We start from the raw sequence: 21,821 nt of genomic DNA on the forward strand, positions 1-21,821 counted from the left end.
TTGATCATGGCATGAAAATGTATTTGAGCCACATTTCACATTGCGGAATGATGGTAAGCACAGGAAGAGGCCACTGCCGAGACAACTAGCACTCCGTGGAGCAGTGAGGTGGAGGGGCCAGGCTAGGTGTGCAGAAGGGGAGCTGATCTTAGGATAAGCGGGCATGGGATTGACTGATCGGGGTCAGAGGTCAGAGATACAGCCTGCAGGGGACTGCTGCTGCGTCTCAGGTATCTGCCTCAAATCTCACCCCCTCCACTTCTATCTACTGAGTCTGGCTCTGCAGACTAGAGTCTGCCTTAGGTCTGGGAAGGTGTGCTTTCTGGGCATTGCCTCCCAGGTAGCCATATTAATCCAGAAACGAAAGCACTCCTAGTTTTCTGACATAGAACCTCTGACCAGAAACCCAAACATGTGTTATTGCTAAGAGGAAGGCATGGAGAGAGAATTAGATGTGACCCAAAGTAAGGTCAAGCGTTTGCAAAACTGAGACTGATTTTATACTTTCCACTCATTTTAAATTCCAGGATTTAAAGTGGAACTCAAATTATATATTGGATATAATGAATTACATTCATGCTTATTCATGTGTCTGTTTATTCGATAACTCATGAGTAATAATTGTGCATGGACTGCATGCACCGGCAGCTGTCTCCACTGTACCGCTGGGACACAAGTTGAGACCTTGATGCCACTTCTTGCTTACACTAGTTCTTCTTGGACTTGGAGGTGTTTTGGGGGCCTTACCATGGTGCCAACTTCCTAAACTGCTTTTGAGGCAGACTCTGACAAACAGGTTTAGTTATTTATTTTAAATTTTATTCCATTTGTAGAATAACCAATGACAATAAACTTAAAAACCTTTAAGAGCTTTATGATTGAAATTCACTAATGTTTGTTCTTTTTCCTTTCTTTTCTTTTCTTTTTCTTTTTCTTTTCTTTTTTTTTTTTTTTTTTTTTTTTGAGAGACAGAGAGCAAGAGAGATTGAGCAGGGGGTGGAGAGAGGCAGAAGGAAAGGGAGAGAATCTTAAGCAGGCCCCAAGTGTAGCTCAAGGGCCAATATCATGACCTGAGCCGAAATCAAGAATTAGATGCTTAACTGACTGAGCCACCAAGATGACCCTTATTCTTTCTTTCATTCATTCATCAAATCATTATTGAGAATCTACTCTGTGCCAGGCACTAGGGATATAAAGATGAACAAGATATTATCCTCCCCCAAAGGATTTCTGTGATCTATTAGAAAAGTCTGACACATGAACAGATGAGGACATTGCAGTGTCAGCGTTATGGCTAGAAGCAAACACAAAGTGACATAAGAAACCAGAAAGGGACCAACTCTCTTGTGTTATTAAGAAAGGGCCCTACTGAAGAGAGATACAGTTGAGCTTGGTGTTGAAGGGCAGATCGTAATATCCAACTGGAGAAAGACATGCCAGATAGAAGGAATAATAACTGCCAAAACATGGAAACCCAAAAGAGCAGTGGACGATTAAGAAACAGGGAGCTCTTGTAACTAAAGTATAGCAATAGAGAGGGCAGCAGGAAGGTGCCAGGGGGCCTGGAAGACAATTGGGTCCAAATGGCTAAGAGTCTTGAGTGCTTATTAAGCTTTGAACCTTACCCTAGTGCCACCAGTATAATCAGAATATCACTCTGGCATGAGAGCAGGAGCTGGATTAATTTATTGGTGGGACTTACAATGAAAGTAGGATGACCACTTGCAAGAATCTAGATGAGGGGTGGAGAGGACTCAGTGTAGGCATGGTGAAGCAGAAGAAATAAGAGAGAGACTTAGCAGTCAACATGCCAGGATTCTGTGATGAATGGGGTGTAGGTTGGAAAAGGAGAAGTGCTGCTTTTATTTTCTTGGCATTTGGTTCATTGCAAAAAAAAGGAAATAGCTATAACCACTTACTAAAAGGATACTTTGAAATCCTCATAACAATTTAAAATACTTTAAAATCATCAGTCAAGCATTTTGCAACATGGAAAGCCAAACAATACTGCTATTCCCATTGGATAATGGCTGAAGCTCAGAGAAAGTCGATGTTTAGACCCTCTAAACTGTGCCCTGCTTATCCTAATTACATCCATGAACTGGCAATGTTTTCCTTGAGAGCTACCAGTCTGTTTTTCATCAACACCATGGAGGGTATCTGAGTCAAGATGAGGCAATTATTGGGACGCAATCCATCTTGACTTCCTAGAGACCCCATGTGCTTATCAACAACAAGGCAGGAAGGAGAATTTCCTCCCTCTAGGAAAGAGCTTCTGAAAGACAGTACCCTGAATGAGATCTATGTGATAAAGAAAGCTAACTCAATCAAAATTTCCAGATGACCTACGTGACAAGCCAAGAAATGAGAGTTGAATGATAACAACTGACATAATTATTTCATGTATTCTGCTCACAGATCAGCAGATGCCCCGTAGCATGCACTCTTCCAAGTACTTTCCATGCATTAGCTCATTTAATCCTCACAGCAACCCTAAGGGGTAGCTACCAGCATCACCAGGGTTTGAACCTAGGCCATCTGCACTCTTAATCACATCAGTATACTGAATCCTCCATTAGATAATGATTCTGGAAACTACTTCTTTGTTTATTGTAACTTTCTCATAGCAACTTGGCCTGGGGCCTCTGCTACTCCATTTAATAACTTAAGGACAGCTCTATGCACTGCTAGATGGAACTAAAGGTCCCTAAAAGGACATAAGGAAGGAAAAGATATGGGCTGAGAACATCTAATATGCTAAAGTATACATCTTAGTGGTTGTTGATCTTGCTATCACTGGTAATCATTACATTCTGCAGAGGACTTCCAGACTCATGGATGGCCCTGCTCACCAGAGTGAGGTGGTATCTAGGGAAGTTCCACTATAGAAAGGGAAAACCAGGCTCTGAGAAACAACAGTGGCAACAAGAAGGAAGCTGCTGGTTTCCAGGGTTTTCCTGACTTCCCAGGAATCTTCCAGATTGTTTCAAGATGGCCTTAGAAATAAGTCTCCTATACTATCTTCAAGATAGGACTTCAGTTGGAGGAAAATTAGTCTTTTTTTTTTTTTTAAATCCAGGAAAGTTACATTTAAATTTTTTGTTTATTTTTACTTTATATAAAAATTTTAAATTGTGATAAAATACACATAAATGTGAAATGTACCATCTTAACCATTTTTAAGTGTATAATTCTGAACTATTAAAGTACATTCACATTGTCATGCAACCTATCTCCAAGACTGTTTCCATTTTGCAAAATTAAACTCTGCACCCATTAAACACTAGCTCCCTATTCCCCTCTACTCTCAGCATCTGGCAACCACTATTTATTTTCTATCTCTCTGAATGTGATTACTGTAGATACCTCATATGAGTGGATTTTTTTCTGCTTAATATCTCATTGGGGTTCGGAGAGGGAAAAAAATCCAGCTTTTCATAGCTATCAAAATGATGGGATTCACCATAAGTTCATGGTTTGGACATAAGGTAGCCACATATTTTCTTTATGGCCATCCCTGAGGTGGGCATGGGCAGCAAAAAATAGGGAGCAGCCAGGTCTGGGGTAAAGGAGACCCAAAGAATGGTGAGGTAGACAGCCTAAGGGAAAGGAGGACCCACAGACTGGAGCAGAGACTAAAGAGAACTCTTGAGCTTAACATCCAAACCTACCCCAGTTGCAATAAATGGAAACTCCATGGAGTCAGCTGGTCCTACCAGAAACCTATCATTTTCAACCTTCCTATTCAAGCCATCTGTAAGTTTTGTCAGTTCAGCTTGCAAGTATTTCATGATCATCTACTTTTGTCCATTGTACCTTCAACCCAGCTTACCATGCTCTCTTACCAGAACTACCTCTTAGGGTGTCTCCTCTTTCCTTTTACCTCTCTCTAATTTGTTCTCTTCATAGCAGCCAGAGAATCTTTGGAAATCAGTCAGATTGTCTTCTGGACTAAAGGACTCATTGAAACACCTCGTGTGAAGAATATAATCTAAACTCCTTTCCTACAAGTCCCTGTGTGGTCTGGGCCCTCCTGGTCCCCATCTGTTTCATATGTCTCATGCTGGGATTACCAGACTTTGGTCTTATTGCCTTCCTCAAATTTACAAAGGCACTAAGCACTTCTCTCCCCAGGACTTTGATTTGTATTGTTCCCTCTGTGTGGAATACTTCTCCACATTAAAATCTTTCCACATCAAAGTGCTACTTAGAACTAAATGTCTCATCTTCAGAGAAGCCTTTTCTGACCATTCGGTCTAAATTATGGACATCCCTTGTTACTCTTTCTTGTAATTTTTCCTACCATAACACTTTTAACATGTTTTATTACATACTTTGGGATTTGTTTATTGGATATTGGATTGTTTATCAAGCATCTCTCTTACCCATTAGACTGTAAGCTATTGGGGGCAGCATCATTTTCATTTATTAACCAATGTTTACCCAGACATCTACAGTACCTATAGATACTTATAGGCATCCACAAATATTTTTTGACCAACCAAGTGAGTTAATGAATGAGTAAATGAATAAGAACATGAAGTATTCCTTTGAGCTAGAAAAACAGCCTTGATGGAAAGTCCCGGGACTTTCCATAAAAAGAGGAAGAGCTGTCCCTTGACAGATTCATTTGCCCCAACTGACCTCTTGTTGTCTACACTTGGATCCCATTAATCATCCATCCACTGGAATTCTGCCCATTCTTCATGTAGGAATATAAACACTATTATTAAAGATGAAATGGCCTTTTCCATCCCAACAGCAAAGAAGCCAGTGAGCCTCTACACTGTCCATGATGGAGCCGTCCACACTGTTCAGAGGTCACCTTTTTACAACGACATTATCCTCACCATTGGGGGATGGAATGTGGCCATCTGGAAAGAAGGTGTTATGGTGAGTTGCCTGAAAAATGGAGGAGTGGGTGTGTGGTCCTTTGTTACTGAGGAAGACAATGGGAACAACAGGCTGTTCTGACATAACAGTGCCGTGGGGACACTTTTTAGAGAAATTAGAACAGATGGCTTGGGTTCTGGCTTGCCAGCAGACTGTATGCCTTTTGAAAACACAACCATTTGCCTTTCTTCCCTGAGGGAAGGAAACAGTATTTACAAGTTTCTTGCTCTCTAACACCGAACAGTCTTTTCTTTAAAATCTGTCTTGTGGGAGTTGATTTGCTTTGTGTTTTTTCCTCCCCTTAAAATACAGGACAGGTTTTACTGTGAAGCCCAAGGAGAAGCTCTGGGTCTATCACCTTTGCTTCTGCACCAGGAATATGTCTGCAGCTTCAGAAAGTGGGAGTAAGAAAGCTAAGGGGTCCATTGCCAAGAGACCAGAGAGAGGCATGGGCCACAGTTAGGCGGCGTCAGGACTCTGGCAGTCAGGATTAGGAGAGGACCAGGTTCCAGGCAAATAGAAGCTAAACTGCCCAAAACTGGAAAGCTGGAAAGACTGATAAAATCCAGTGAAGCAAGGGTGGGGAGAAATCAGCATGACAGGTCCCTTTGCTATGCAATTTAAGATTATCAAAATCTGAACTATATATCTATTTCATAGCTGTCATACATTCTTTAAAAAAATAATATGTATATTATAAAAGTAATATGTATATTTGTATATATAACATTTATATGAATATATATTCTTTGAATAAAATGAATAAAAATATACATATATTCTTCAATAAAGAATATATAATTCTTTAAATAAAATGATAAAATTGTATATATACATTGTATATATCAATATTGTGTATATATACATTGTATATATACAGTGAAAATTATATATATATATATATACACTTTGACCTAACATTTTCACTTCTGGGACTCTAACTTACATAAATGTGAATTTATGTACGAGTTTGCCATTGAAACAATTAGAAACTACTTAAAGTGCCCATCCACAAAAGGACTTCTAGTTTATACCAATGTACTTCAGTATGTCCAATTTTTTTTTTTTTTAGAGTGAATAGGTATCAGTTTTGTTCTGAAAGAAAAATAAAATTCGGCAAGTTCTTCACTACTCAGGGACCAAGAACCTGGTTATCCACAAAAATGGAAGGAGCTGGGTAAGGTGTGCAAGAACAGGACAAGGAGTCCATGAATCTGAGATATTCTTCATTCCCCACAGGGAAGTTTCTCATGCATGTCTCAGAGGCCAGGAAAGAGCTCCATGGCTTAGTTTAGTCTCTGCAGCTATAAGTAGATAAATGAGTACACCTGCTTGTCAGGTAGGGCATGACAATAAGAAGAGAGCACATTTTGTGAAGTGTGTAAGACTGACAATTCACAGACCTGTACCTCTGGGTCAAATAATACATTATATGTTAATTTAAAAAATAATTAAAAAAACAAATTCAGGCACACGTACATACACAAAAGAAAACAAAAACACCTTCCAAAAAGGGCAAATTACCCCCATGGTAAAGAAAAGAGAAGCTGATCTTGTAATGCTTTGCTGGTCTAAATTCTCTTCCGAATAATATTTACAAGCCATTGGATGCAGCTCACAGCTGGAAATGACTTTTTATTTCCTTTTTTTTCTTAGCTGCTAGAGTTAACTCCATGGGAAATAGACAACCTGACAGCATAATGAAAGTATGGGTAGAATTTCCTTTTAATCTTTACTTATAAAACATCTGCCAATCTCCAGCTCAACTAGAAAGTCTGATCTTTTCAGCAACTAAAATAAGGGGAAAGGGTTATAAAACACACACACATACACACACACAGGAAAGAAAAGAGTTGGCATTAAATAAAATCCTACAAGAAAAAGAGTTAAGACTTCAGAGTGGGCATATTGTGTTGGTCCATGATGGTAGCCATCTGAGTTGTACTTGAAGGAAATCATTGTGAATACAACTCAGGTAATAGCAAAAGTTTTCTTGTGTCTTTTTAACAATTTGTTTAAAGATTGGACCCCTCCTTCAGTCATCCTGTGCACCAAAAAGGTACACCGCAGGACACTGGTCCCTGACAAGGCCTGGAGTTTTCTACGTTGGCCGAGAAGATGGATACATTGACATCTGGGACCTTCTGGAGAAAACTCATGAGCCAGCCCTGTCACAAAGCATCTGCATAACTATGATCACCTACATCAAACCCTGGACCTTTTCCGGTGTGTTCATTCTAATTAACTGACCTAAGTTATTTTATTTTTGGCGGGGGGGAGTAACTGGGGCACATTTTGACATCCATCTGGTCTTTTTTTTTTTTTTTTTTAAGAAATTTTTAAGAAAAGTCTCCAATATTTTTTCCCTCAAGTTTTCCCCATCCTATTTCATCCTTTCTCTTCCCTTCGTTCTTGCATGCAAATTTTGGGTACAACTTGAGTTTCTCTCATTTTCTTTATCAACAATTATTTCTGAGGCATAATTAGTATGACAAGAAGAGGCTGATTTTGAACAAACCACACAATGAAAAGCACCCTTCTTATCTTCTTCAAGTCAGAGAGGGTGATCCCCAACTCTTTGGTACCTTTTGCTGCTTCTTTCCCAAGTAGAGTAATTCTTGTATCTTTAATTTTTCATTATGTCACAAATTTTCAGTATTTTATCATTTTTGTGGTTTTTCCCTGGACAGTGTCAAGCAATTCTTTTCATGAGATCAAATGACTCTCTGGAGTCATTTATCAATTGAAACTTTTAACTTTTGAACTAATTATGAGGAAAAAACAACATAAAGCAAACAAATTTAAGGATGTGGTCCTTGGAAAAAGTAATTTATATCCTTCGTCCCAATTTCTCTGTTTTACCCAAGCACTACTTCCTATGTAAACCCAGTATATTTGCCTCTTTTAAAAGAAGTTAGCCTTTGTTTCCAAAGGCATGCAGGCATAAAATTGTCTTTCTATCCTTTTGTCTCATAAACATTATGTTTAGAAATTCAGTCTTCAGAATTTCTGAGTGTCAGTCTAGCTATTGTTTAAACTTATGGGTCACCAAGTGTGAGTTTTTCCGTCGTTGCTATGAAACATTGCTTTTGTATACAGGGATTATGAGTCTAGGATTTAACAATTTAAACTAAACCTTCTGAAAATGAGAAAAAGAAAAAAATATGATAAACTAGAAAATGAAAATTCTTAGACACATTTGTGTTTTATATCCATTTTCAATGATCAAAAGAAGTGATCTGTTTTTATAATAAGAAACCTGGTTCTGGCGGTGTCTGTGAAATTCATCTGGATAACGGAATCCTTGTAAAGGATATCCTTGTAAAGGTATCCTTCAGCCCTTGTTGAGTCTTTGGTGAAAACTGGCTTCATGACTTTTCTTTGAAAATCTTTCCCTGTGCTATCCCCACTTTCTTCTCCAATCTGCCCAGCAGCCCAGCCACACAGACGGTCAACCTCAGCTAGGAGCCACACTCCTTACATGTGCACCAAGAAGACAAGATTTGAGTTGGGCAGGGTGGCTGACAAAGGCTCAGGGTCTCGGCTTTCATTTCATCAACTGGAAAAAATGATTTTTATATATTAGCTAATATTGTCATCAGTCATGAATGTCTGATGAAGATGCCAAGATTATCATAACCACAGCAGGTCTTTTGGGAGAAAAAGAAAAGCCACATTTCATGTTTAACCTCCAGGGTGACTTTCTGTTTCCCCCCCATTTTTTGGATCTTTCAGCTAAGCAGCAATTTATAGCCATAGGTGATTATTATGGAACACTGCATATATTGGAAATTCCTTGGACATTAAGTCACCCTTCCACCAATGAGGTCAGTACCTTTTGGCTCTAAGAATTTATGTGACCAGAAATTGCTGAGGTGTGTTTTAAAAGTATGTTCAGAAATGATAGCATTTTTGCTTTGTAAGAAAACAAAAGAATCCTACAATCCCAAATAAGGAATGTATTTCTGTTTTATGAGTGAAGTAGCTTGAAACCACAGAAAAACAAATGCACTGAGAGAGACAGCCAGGGAATAAATGAAGCCCAGAGTCAGAAGAGAATGGTTAGGGATTCGTAAGATGCTATTTTCAGATTGTAACCAAAGCACAGGACTCCTATTTCAGTGATACCCTTCCCAGAGGCCGAGATGACATTTTGATACAGCTCTCCATTGCCCACCTCCACCCCATCTTCCCCCAACTTGGTGGACTGTAGGCTGATGGCCGGTGGGGTAAGGGGGGTAGGCAATATTCTGCCTTTCCATGGGCACCACCCACAGGTTTCAGGTAATGTTAATAAATAAGGTGATCAAAAGAAAATCAGTGAATAGAAATATGTAAATAAATATACAACCAACATTAAATATATAGATTTCAATCTGCCACAAGTCCCAGCGTTAGCCTACTTATGGCAAGCAGAAAGGTTTCCATCCCTTGACCACTTTGCCCAAGGTCTCTGCTGACTTCACTGCTTCTGTTCTTCTGTGCACACACAAAGTCCTCCAGGGAACTCAGCTCCCCTTCCTGTCCCTCTAGGGTTTACACTGATCTTCTCATCTGGGTTTTCCAAGTCTGGTTAATGATATAATACTTTCCTCGGGCTTAGAAGTGAGAAGAAAGAAAAGGGAAAAAGCCATCCTTGAGTATTTCTTTTATAAAATTTTATATATATATATATATATATATATATATATATACACATATATGTATGTATATATGTATATATATGTATATATATGTATATATATATATATATTTTCTGCTCTCTCCTTCCAACCCCACTCCCTTCATGGAATCCTCTGATTTGCAGGGTCCTGCACCTTAGCACAATAGCCCCCACAATGAGCCTAGCTCCCCTGGTAGTGGGCCTGCAAATGGCACCCCAAAGCAGATAAGCCAGCTAGTGAATTACAAAGAGCAGGAATTCTTCCAGAGCCTTGTGAGGAATATGGGGTCTCTACATGGGCACCCCTCTCACAGGCCTGGGATTTTAACAGGTATCCAGCATGAACCACTACTTCGAAAGAGAAGTTAAGCATCTGGAATATGTAGAGCAACGCAAGAAAATCCGTGAACAAGAAAAGAAGGAAATGGAGCTGGAACTTGAGAAGAAAAAAGTTGTAAGTGAAATTTCAGAAACAAAAGCTGTTGCCTTCTTCAAACCCCAGTGGAAATCTGTATATTTGGCTTATTCCACAGTTTGCATGGGAAAATTATGGCTTTCCACATTCTTCTCTTGTTCTCATGACAGTCAAGAGGGCATATCTCTCATCTCCTAGATTACCATGAGTGACAACTGTCAGTTGGACACCTGGTAGATTCTATCCAACTTGACTTTCTGAAGTTTTCCGTAACTTTAAAGTCCTTTAGATACAAAGGCATCTGAATATCATTCATAGATACAACGATTCAAAATTGGGGATCTTTCATTGCACAGAATTTCAGCATCTGGTGAATAATAACTTAAAAACAGGTAGTATAAGGGGCACCTGGATGGCTCAGTCCAGAGAGATTCTGACTCCTGATCTTGGAGAAGTGAGTTTGAACTCCACAGTAGGTGGAGAGATTACTTTAAAATTTTTTTAAAGAAAAGCAGGTAGTGCAAAAAGAGTAGAATATAGAGTCTAAGACACATGGGCTCAAATTTCAACTCCACTGACCACTACTAACTATGAGATCTGGAGCAGGGCTCATGTCCCTGCTGAGCTTCAGTTCTCATCTTTAAAATGGGAATACTGATAACTACCTTTTAGGATTAGTCTTTCAGTTCTGTAACCTGACAAAGAGTAGACTTTCAATAAATGGGAACCCAGATGCAGACAGATGATAGGAACTTTACTATAGTATAATATTAGGGAACTATAAAATTTGAGATAGAGGAGAATTTGGTAGAGGATACACCTTTCTACTAGGAAGGAATCTAAAGTTCTGAAGGCCCTCACCTTCTTGTCTCTCAGCCTCTGTTTGATATGAACCCTGTCAGCCTTCCCTTGCCCATGGGGATTGGGACCTTTGGGTATTCTGTGAATTCAGTTGCTCTCTCTCTCTCAGCCGCGGTCCCCTCAGTCCACGTTTCTGCTTCTCTCTTGCACATTCCCTACCTAGGCCTTTTGTCACCAGCAATTTCACCACTGGTCCCATTTATAGATTCCTTACAGGCAAATATATAACGTCCTCCAATACTGTTATTCATGGGAGAGCATGAGCACGTGGAATTCTTAATGTTAATATTATCACTTATTCATAGATACACATTAGTTTAATACAAGCAGAAGGCCTCACTCCAAAAGCATTATTTAGAGGTGACAAGGTACAAAGAATACAATCAATTAACTTTTCATCATTTTCCCTGCTACAAAAAATTGGTCTTGGTCTGTTCTTTTGTACAATCACAAACACTGGTTGAAATTCTGTGGTGGGAGGTAACCTGACACCCTTCCTTTATGCCCGCAATTACCTATGATTACTGTGAGTGTTTAAATACCACAACGATGGTTCCTAATCATCCACATCAGTTGAAAGCCAGTAGACTTGTGGGAAATAATTTGCATATGAAATACTTTTAAAACACCTGAATAATATAGTAATCATATCTTGAAATTGTACCACATACTTGAGTTCCCAGAACATCTCCAATTTCTTCCTGTAGCTTCATTTCCATTTGACATATTACCCTCTTTATTTTTTTTTTAAGATTTTTAATTTGTTTTTTATTTGTGAGAGAGAGCACAGGCAGGGGAAGGTGCATAAGGAGAAGCAGACAACCCGCTGAACTGGGAGCCCATCATGGGACTCAATCCCAGAACCCCAGGATCATGACCTGGGCCAAAGGCAATGCTTAACCGACTGAGCCACCCTGGTGCCCTGACATGGTATCCTCTTTAAATTAGAGCTACCACTTCTCACGTTTTCTCTGGAACTAGATTGGGGATAAGCGAATGGATTTAAAATGGCTCCTCTGTCACATTTAGAACATGGAAAGCGTCACCAAGGAAAAACAACTAATATCAGTGAGAAATACCTTCCAATGATCAACTGCTGATAAAAGGGAAAATGGGAAAAACTGTAACAACCTCAGAGGACTGTAGTGGAGATTAAGTGAGTTAAAACATTTCTAGCACTTAGCCAGTAAGCGGCCCATAGAAAATGGTAGGAAGCATCTACTATTATGATTACAGGAGGCAGGGGAAGATCACACAACCATCCAGCAAAGCTGGCCTTCACAAGTGTCCTGGAATTGCCAGGGATGAGGCTGTATGCATCAACCCCACATCAGAAGGAAACCATACACCTACCTCTTTGCAAATATCAAGTCTGCATACAGCTCACTTCCTGAAAAATAATATTAATTACAGCTCTAACAACACATGAAATGGGAGTTTTTCTAACAAGTATTTCAGCTGGCAACCCAAAGCTAGAAAAAGTAGCAGCTTCTGTGTGATCTCTAAGCCCATCTAAATAGGACTTAGTAGGGGCGCCTGGGTGGCTCAGCGGGTTAAGCCGCTGCCTTCAGCTCAGGTCATGATCTCAGGGTCCTGGGATCGAGTCCCGAGTCAGGCTCTCTGCTCAGCAGGAAGCCTGCTTCCCTATCTCTCTCTCTCTGCCTGCCTCTCCATCTACTTGTAATTTCTCTCTGTCAAATTAATAAATAAAATCTTTAATAAGTAAATAAATAGGACTTAGTAGAGGGAGGAATTCAAAGGAATTCTGTAAACTCTAGTTCATTATCCACACTCCAGGCTACACAAGGGAGATAAGAACCATGGGGGGGAAAGGAAGTCTAAAATAGGTAGAAGAAGGGATTCCTTTTTTCTTTCTTTCTTTCTTTTTGAGAAAGAGGTGTCAAAGATCCATGTATTCCTACCTCCCAATTCTGCAAAACCAGACTCCATGAGGAGACCTTCAAGGGACTCCTGCTAGAGAAGGGTTTCTGGCCAGGATAGAAATCTGGACTCTTCTCCTCCGGCAGGAGGCTTCCCAAGCCACAGAGATCTGCGCACACTTCTCTACTCTATCTCTGCCACTCCTCTTCAGAGCCAGCCGCCCCTCTCCCTCCCAGAGCCAGAGATGCCCTCCTGCAAAATGTTCCCAGAGGGCAGTGGCTAGGCCAACTGCTCAAAAACAGCCCCTTCTTTTCTTTGGTATTTCTAACTATCAGTGCATTATTGGGATGATTTGGCTTTTCCCCCTAGAAAACGTATCAGAAGTCAAAGGAACAGTTGGAGGCTGAATTGAAAATGGACTATGAGAGTTACTTAGAACTGGAAAAGAGCATCCTCATCAACCTTGGCTTCATCAAAGTGAGAGAGACAATGTCATTCCTGGACTTGTAGAAAAGCTTTCTGCAGGGGTGTTTTGGGGCCTTTGTAGGACTTTCTTTTCTTTTTATTCATTATTTTTTATGTAAGGATTTTTATGTAAGAACTAGCAAACTAAACATTAAATAGGTTTACTTATAAATATTTATTTCACAGCTATTAAAACTTGATTTATAACAATTAGATCTGTTTTGATTTTTGGATGGAATGTGTCCTAAACTTTCTACTGAATATGAAGTTTACCAAAAACAAAATTTCATTTTCCTATAGTAATCCCTTCACCCCCAGTTCTTGACATCTATTTGGAGCATTTAGAGCCCGTATTCCCAGAAAGAAGTGGAAATCAAACTTTGTTCCCAATTATCATGTTGCTTTTGGTTGTCCCTCCAAACAGTGCTTCCCCCCCCCACCATAGGACCCTGCACAGATTGTAGAGCTATGTGCTAAATACAGTAGTAGAAAATTGAATCCAAGTATATATGTATAAAGAAAGGATACCTAAAGATCGTGTTGGAATTACCCAGAGAATACAAGGTTAATGTAACTGTAGAAAAGAATGACTGATTAAAGGAGAGAATTTATGATACCAAATGGATGAAAAGAAAAAGGGGATAAAATTTGACATCTGGGGAGGAGCAGGAGATTGAGATGACATCAGGTCATAGGAGTTTAACTAGATAGTTACTAAACCTTTCTGAACACCTACAAATCCAAGAGGACACCAAAGAGAAGAAGAGCAGCAATTCTAGAAGAGAAAATTGACCACTTTCTGAAAGGTAGGACATGTGGAGAAGTGAATTCAAAGCAACAGGAAGATAGACTGTGGTGGGAGGGCCGGCTCCCAGCAAATGGTAGAGCAGTGGAGCACAAAATCTGAACTTTTAGAAGTCTGCTCCACTGACGGACATCACTCCAGAGGCTAAGTGGGGGTGGGGCCCTCACAAGGACAGTGTGGTCTCGGGTCCCGGGGGTCACTGAAAGATTGGGATGTCTGAGTGTAGCAGAGCTCACAGGTATTAGAGTGGGGAAGCCAACTACAGAGATGGAGCCAAGGAGTGAGCTCTCAGCTCAGGGCTACCTTAAACTATGATCCAAGGCAAGTTAGACCACTGCTTTTTGAGCAGGGACCCCACAAGTGGTAAATCTGGGGAGACCCACCTTCCTCTGCTGGAAAAGCAGAGTGGCAGGAATTTGCTGGGTTTGGAGACTCCAAGCAGGGCTGTGTGCCAGAGACAGAAACGCTCGGCCACAGGCTTGGTGAGCTCAGAGCATGGCTAGAGACCAGGGAGACAAGCAGTGATTGACTGATTTTCTCCAATGGCTCACTGAGGACTGGGGCCCCGAGTGCTCAGCTCCTTTGGGACAGAGATTAGGAGGCTGCAATTTTCATTCCTGTCCTCAAGAACTCTACGGAAAGCATTCAGGGAACACAAGCTCCCAAGAGCAAACCTGAGCCAATTACTTCGCCCAGCCCTGGCAAGGGCAGCACAATTCCGCATTGGGCAAAGACATTTGAGAATCACTACAACAGGCCCCTCCCCCAGAAGATCAGCAAGAATATCCAGCCAAGACCAAGCTCACTGATCAAGGAGAACAGTGGAATTCCAGAGGAGGGGAAAGCAAAGCATGGAATTCATGGCTTTCTCCTCATGATTCTTTAGTCTTGCAAAGTTAATTATACTTTTTTAATTGTTTTTTTTTCTTATTCTAACTTTTTTTAACTTTTCCTCTTCTTATTTTTAACGTTTTTTCACTAGTTTATCTTAACAATACCTTTCTAAAAAAACAAATCTTTTTAAACCATTATTATAGTCATATTTTACCTTCATTGTATCTAACTTTATTTTTTTGTATATATATAGGGCTTTTTCTTCTAAAAAATTTTGGGATACAATTTCTTCTAATAGATCAAAGTATACCCTAAATCTAGCACAGGGCTTTGTTCTAGTCTCCAGGCTGAGCAAATACTCTCCACTCTCTTTTTCTTTCTTTTTCCAACCAATTTATCTTATCAATTCTTTTTTTAGATTTTTTTAAAAATTTTCATCCATTCATTATTCCATCCCTTCATCATGTTTACCCTTATTTTTGTAAAAATATATGTTTTTCTTTCTTTAAAATTTTGGGGATAGTTTCATCTAAGAGACCAAAATACATCCAAATTTCTGGGATCTTCGCCACCCTTTTAGTATTTTATTCTCTTAATAATATATTCTTATCTGGATAAAATGACAAGGTGGAAAAACTCACCACAAAAAAAAAGAACAAGAGGCAGTACTGAAGGCTAGGGACCTATTCAATATGGACATTGGTAGTATGTCAGATCTAGAGTTCAGAATGATGATTCACAAGGTGCTAGCTCGGCTCAAAAAAGGCATGGAAGATATTAGAGAAATAAAAGCCCTTTCTGGAGAAATAAAAGAACTAAAATCTAACCAAGCTGAAATAAAAAAAAAAAACTATTAATGAGGTGTAATAAAAAATGAAGTCTCTTACTGCTAGGATAAATGAAGCAGAAGAGATATAGAGTGATATAGAGGACCAAATGATGGAGAATAAAGAATGAGCAAAAGAGAGACAAACAACTACTGGACCATAAGAGGAGAACTCCAGAGATAAATGATACCATAAGATGAAACAATATTACAATAATTGGGATTCCAGAAGAAGAAGGAGAGAGGAGGAATAAGGTATGTTTGAGCTAATTATAGTAGAGAATTTCCCTAACAGGCAAAGGAAACAAGCATCAAAATCCAGGGGGCACAGAAAACACCCCTCAAAATCAATAAAAATAGGTCCATACCCTGTCATCTAATAGTAAAACTTACAAGTCTTAGTGACAAAGAGATAATCCTGAAATCTGCTCGGGACAAGAAGTCTGTGACATACAATGGTAAAATATTAGATCGGCAACAGACTTATCCACAGAGACCTGGCAGGCCAGAAAGTACTGGCATGATATATTCAGAGCACTAAGCGAGAAAAACATGCAGCCAAGAATACTATATCCAGCTAGGCTATCATTCAAAATAGGAGAGATAAAAAGCTTCCAGGACAAACAAAAACTAAAAGAATTTGTAAACACCAAACCAGCTCTACAGGAAATATTGAAAAGGGTCCTCTACGCAAAGAGAGAGCCTAAAAGTAGCAGACCATAAAGGAACAGAGACAATATACAGTAACAGTCACTTTACAGGTAATACAATGGCACTAAATTCGTATCTCTCAATAGATACCCTGAATGTAAATGGGCTAAATGCACCCATGAAAAGACACAGGGTATCAGAATGGATTAAAAAAAAAAAAAACAAACATCAATATGCTGTCTATAAGAAACTCATTTTAGACCCAAAGACACCTCCAGATTTAAAGTGAGGGGGTGGAAAACTATGTACCATGCTAATGGACATCAGAAGAAAGCTGGGGTGGCAATCCTTATATCAGATAAATTAGATTTTAAGCCAAAGACTATAATAAGAGATGAGGAAGGACACTATATCATACTCAAAGTGTCTGTCCAACAAGAAGATCTAACAATTTTAAGTATCTAAGCCCCTAACATGGGAGCAGCCAACTATATAAACCAATTAATAATAAAATCAAAGAAACATATGACAATATACAATAATAGTAGGGGATTTAACACCCCCCTCACTGAAATGGACAGATCATCCAAGCAAAAGATCAACAAGGACATAAAGACCTTGAATGACGCACTGGACCAGATGGACATCACAGATATAGTTAGAACATTCCATCCCAAAGCAACAGAATATACATTCTTCTCTAGTGCACATGGAACATTCTCCAGAATAGATCATATTCTCGGTCACAAGTCATGTCTCAACCGATACCAAAAGATTGGGATCATTCCCTGCATATTTTCAGACCACAATGCTCTCAATCACAAGAGGAACGTTGAAAAGAACTCAAATACCTGGAGGCTAAAGAGCATTCTACTAAAGAATGAATGGGTCAACCAGGAAATTAAAGAAGATTTGAAAAAATTCATGGAAATGGATGATAATGAAAACAACTGTTCAAAATCTGTGGGACACAGCAAAGGCAGTCCTGAGAGGAAAGTATATAGTGATACAAGCCTTTCTCAAGAAACAAGAAAGGTCTCAAGTACACAACCTAACCCTACACCTAAAGGAGCTGGAGAAAGAACAGCAAAGAAAGCCTAAACCCAGCAGGAGAAGAAAAATCATAAAGATCAGAGCAGAAATCAATGAAATAGAAACCAAAAAAAAAAAAAAAAAAAACCAAAAACAGTAGAACAAATCAATGAAACTAGGAGCTAGGAGCTAGTTCTTTGAAAGAATTAATAAGATTGATAAGCCCCTGGCCAGACTTATCAAAAAGAAAAGAGAAAGGACCCAAATAAATAAAAACATGAATGAAAGAGGATAGCTCACAACCAACACCAAAGAAATACAAACAATTATAAGAACATATTCTGAGCAACTATACACCAGCAAATTTGGCAATCTGGAAGAAATGGATGCATTCCTAGAGATGTATCAACTACCAAAACTGAACCAGGAAGAAACAGAAAACCTGAACAAACCCATAACCAGTAAGGAGATTGAAGCAGTCATTAAAAATCTCCCAACAAACAAGAGCCCAGGGCCAGACGGCTTCCAGGGGGGAATTCTACCAAACATTCAAGGAAGAATTAATACGTGTTCTTCTGAAGCTGTTCCAAAAAAACAGAAATGGAAGGAAAACTTCCAAACTCATTGTATGAAGCCATCATTACTTTGATGCCGAAACCAGACAAAAACCCCATCAAAAAAGAGAATTACAGACCAATATCCTTGATGAACAAAATTCTCACCAAAATACTAGCCAGTAGGACCCAACAGTACATTAAAAGGATTATTCACCACGACCAAGTGGGATTTATTCCAGGGCAGTAAGGTTGGTTCAACAGCCACAAATCAGTCAATGTGATACATTAATAAAAGAAAAAACAAGAACCATATGATACTCTCAATAGATACTGAAAAAGTATTTGACAAAGTACAGCATCCCTTATCAAAACTCTTCAAAGTGTAGGGATAGAGGGCACATACCTCAATATCATCAAAGCCATCTATGAAAAACCCACAGCGAATATCATTCTCAATGGAGAAAAACTGAGAACTTTTCTGCTAAGGTCAGGAACACAGCAGGGATGTCCATTATCACCACTGCTATTCAACATAGTACTAGAAGTCCTAGCCTCAGCAATCAGACAACAAAAAATAATTAAAGGCATCCAAATCAGCAAAGAAGAAGCCAAACTATCACTCTTTGCAGATGATATGATACTTTATGTGGAAAACCCAAAAGACTCCACTCCAAATCTGCTAGAACTTGTATAGGATTTTAGTAAAATGTCAGTATATAAAAATCAATGCACAGAAATCAGTTGCATTTCTATATACCAACAATACAGAAGAAAGAGAAGGAGTAGATCCCATTTACAATTGCACCCAAAACCATAAGATACCTAGGAATAAACCTGACCAAAGAGGCAAAGAATCTATACTCAGAAAACTATACAGTACTCATGAAAGAAACTGAGGAAGACACAAAGAAATGGAAAAACATTCCATGCTCATGGGTTGGAAGAACAAATATTGTGAAAATGTCTATGATACCTAAAGCAATCTACACATTTAATGCAATCCCTATCAAAATACCATCAATCTTTTTCAAAGAAATGGAACAAATAATCCTAAAATGTATATGGAACCAGAAAAGACCTTGAATGGCCAGAGGAATGTTGAAAAAGAAAGCCAAGGTTGGTGGCATCACAACTCCAGACTTCAAGCTCTATTACGAAGCTGTCATCATCAAGACAGTATGGTACTGGCACAAAAACAGACGTACAGATCAATGGAACAGAATAGACAGCCCAGAAATAGACCCTCAACTCTATGATCAGCTAATCTTTGACAAAGCAGTAAAGAATGTCCAATGGAAAAAAGGCAGTCTCTTCAAAAAATGGTGTTGGGAAAAATGGACAGTCACATGCAGAAAAATGACCCATTTCCTTACACCACACACAAAAATAGACTCAAAATGGATGAAAGACCTCAATGTGAGAAAGGAATCCATCAAAATCCTTGAGGAGAACACAGGCAGCAACCTCTTCAATCCCAGCTGCAGCAACTTCTTCCTAGAAACATCGCCAAAGGCAAGGGAAGCAAGAGCAAAAGTGAACTACTGGGACTTCATCAAGATCAAAAGCTTTTGCACATCAAAGGAAGCAGTCAACAAAACCAAAGACAACTGACAGAATGGGAGAAGATATTTGCAAACGACCTATCAGATAAAGGGCTAGTGTTCAAAATCTATAAAGAACTTAGCAAACTCAACACCCAAAGAACAAATAATCCAATCAAGAAATGGGCAGAGGACATGAACAGACATTTCTGCAAAGACATCCAGATGGTGAACAGACACATGAAAAAGTATTCCACATCACTCAGCATCAGGGAAATACAAATCACAACCACAATGAGGGGCGCCTGGGTGTTTCAGTGGGTTAAAGCCTCTGCCTTCGACTCAGGCGTGGTCTCAGGGTCCTGGGATTGAGCCCCACATCAGGCTCTCTGTGCAGCGGGGAGCCTACTTCCTCTTCTCTCTCTGCCTTCCTCTGTGCCTACTTGTAATCTCTCTCTCTGTTAAATAAATAAATAAAATCTTAAAAAAAACACACACACACAATGAGATACCCCCTCACACCAGTCAGAATGGCTAAAATTCACAAGTCACGGAATGACAGAATCTGGCAAGGATGTGGAGAAAGGATAACCCAACTATACTGTTGGTAGGAATGCAAGCTGGTTCAGGCACTCTGGAAAACAGCATGGAGGTTCCTCAAAAAGTTGAAAATAGAGCTACCCTACGACCCAGCAATCACACTACTGGGTATTTGTCCTGAAGATACAAATGTAGTGATCCAAAGGGGCACATGCACCCAAATGTTTATAGCAGCAATGTCCACAATAGCCAAACTATGGAAAGAACCTAGATGTCCATCAACAGATGAATGGATAAAGAAGAGGTGGTATATATATACAATGGAATACTATGCAGCCATCAAAAGAAATGAAATCTTGCCATTTGCAACAATGTGGATGGAACTAGAGGGTATTATGCTGAGTGAAATAAGTCAATCAGAGAAAACAATTATCATATGATCTCCTGATATGAGAAATTTGAGAGGCAAAGTGTGGAGTTTGGAGGGTAGGGAAGGAAAAAAATGAAACAAGATGGGATCGGGAGGGAGACAAACCATAAGAGACTCTTAATCTCACAAAACAAACTGAGTATTTCTGGGGGGAGGGGAGTATGGGGAGGGAGGTTGGGTTATGGACATTGGGGAGGGTATGTGCTATGGTGAGTGCTGTGAAGTGTATAAGCCTGACGATTCACAGACCTGTACCCCTGGGGCAAATAGTACATTATATGTTAATTAAAATAAATAAATAAATAACGTAAAAACTTGACATCTGTTCATGATAAAACAACAATAAGTTTTTAGCTCTTAGAAAAAGAAGGGGACTGGGGCACCTGGGTGGCTCAGTGGGTTAAGCCTCTGCCTTCGGCTCAGGTCATGATCCAAGGGTCCTGGGATCGAGCCCCACATCGGGCTTTCTGCTCTGCAGGTAGCCTGCTTCCTCTTCTCTCTCTGCCTGCCTCTCTGCCTACTTGTGATCTCTGTCAGATAAATAAAGAAAAAATCTTTAAAAAAAAAAAAAGAAAAAAGAAAAAGAAGGGGACTTCCTTCCTGTGACATGGAACGTTTAAAACAATCCTATAATAACATTGTACATAATGGTGAAAATTTGAAAGGTGTCCTCTGAGATATTGAACAACACAGTGACCCCCAACATGTCTTCTAGTTAATGTTGTACTGTGGGGTTAACCAACATGGACGTAGGAAGGAAAGAGCATGTGAAGCAGTTGCCCCAGGGCTTGGCATGTCTCAACCAGAGGTTCAATGTCACAGGAAAAGTGACTGGCATGGGAGTTGGGGTTATGGGGAGAGTAGTAAGAGATGAGACCTGGAAAGTAGCTTGGAGCCAGATTGTGAAGGCTCTGGGAAACCCATCTAAGAAGCTGGATTAAAGGTTACAGATAATGGGGAATTAATAGAAGGGCTAAGCGGAAAGGTGACACAATCAGCTTTAACTTTAGGAAGATAAGAGATGGAGACAGGAAATCCTATTAGGAGGCAGTACTAGTGGTTCAAGTTAAGAGATTAACAATGCTCTACGGAAGCTTAATGTGAAAATGAACATGAAAGGCTGGTTGGACGGGGAATGCAAGACACAGGATGACGCCAAGGTTTCTAAGTTAAGTTGCTGGAGGACATTAAACTCAAAGTTATTTAACTCAAGTTAGGTAGATTATTAGCCTCTGTGCCTTTGGACAGATGAATTTTCCTGTGAAATAGATTCCCCTACTATCCCACCAGGTGAGAGTATTTACCTTGCAAAGTTTTACAAGGGGTAAATGAGCACCTGTGTATAAGGCAGCAACACCCCACGCATATTAGTACCACTGTTATTGAATTGTCCCAGGACTCAGCCTTGCCCTGGAAGTAATTTTCAT

At 39.6% G+C, this 21,821-nt stretch overlaps 1 protein-coding gene and 1 long non-coding RNA gene across 3 annotated transcripts in view; one reads left to right on the forward strand and one right to left on the reverse strand.

Moving 5' to 3' along the window:
* Positions 1–13,391, forward strand: part of DNAI3 (dynein axonemal intermediate chain 3) — a 69,577-nt gene extending 56,186 nt beyond the window's left edge. Inside the window, exons 19-23 of the mRNA XM_059376978.1 lie at positions 4,763–4,893; positions 6,915–7,119; positions 8,629–8,720; positions 9,888–10,010; positions 13,083–13,391. Coding sequence (XP_059232961.1) covers positions 4,763–4,893; positions 6,915–7,119; positions 8,629–8,720; positions 9,888–10,010; positions 13,083–13,223 — 692 coding nt within the window. The 3' untranslated portion in view covers positions 13,224–13,391. The remainder of the gene's footprint in view (positions 1–4,762; positions 4,894–6,914; positions 7,120–8,628; positions 8,721–9,887; positions 10,011–13,082) is intronic.
* Positions 1–21,821, reverse strand: part of LOC132001972 (uncharacterized) — a 38,740-nt gene that overhangs the window by 7,693 nt on the left and 9,226 nt on the right. Inside the window, exon 4 of one of the 2 annotated variants that reach the window (XR_009399737.1) lies at positions 20,881–20,924. The exons of the other annotated variant lie outside the window; for it this stretch is intronic. This is a non-coding gene — a long non-coding RNA (uncharacterized LOC132001972). Of the gene's footprint in view, positions 1–20,880; positions 20,925–21,821 lie in introns of those variants that run through there. 2 annotated transcript variants of the gene reach the window in all.

The sequence above is a fragment of the Mustela nigripes genome, chromosome 14 (genome assembly GCF_022355385.1).
Source record: "Mustela nigripes isolate SB6536 chromosome 14, MUSNIG.SB6536, whole genome shotgun sequence".
Classification (NCBI taxonomy): Eukaryota; Metazoa; Chordata; class Mammalia; order Carnivora; family Mustelidae; genus Mustela; species Mustela nigripes.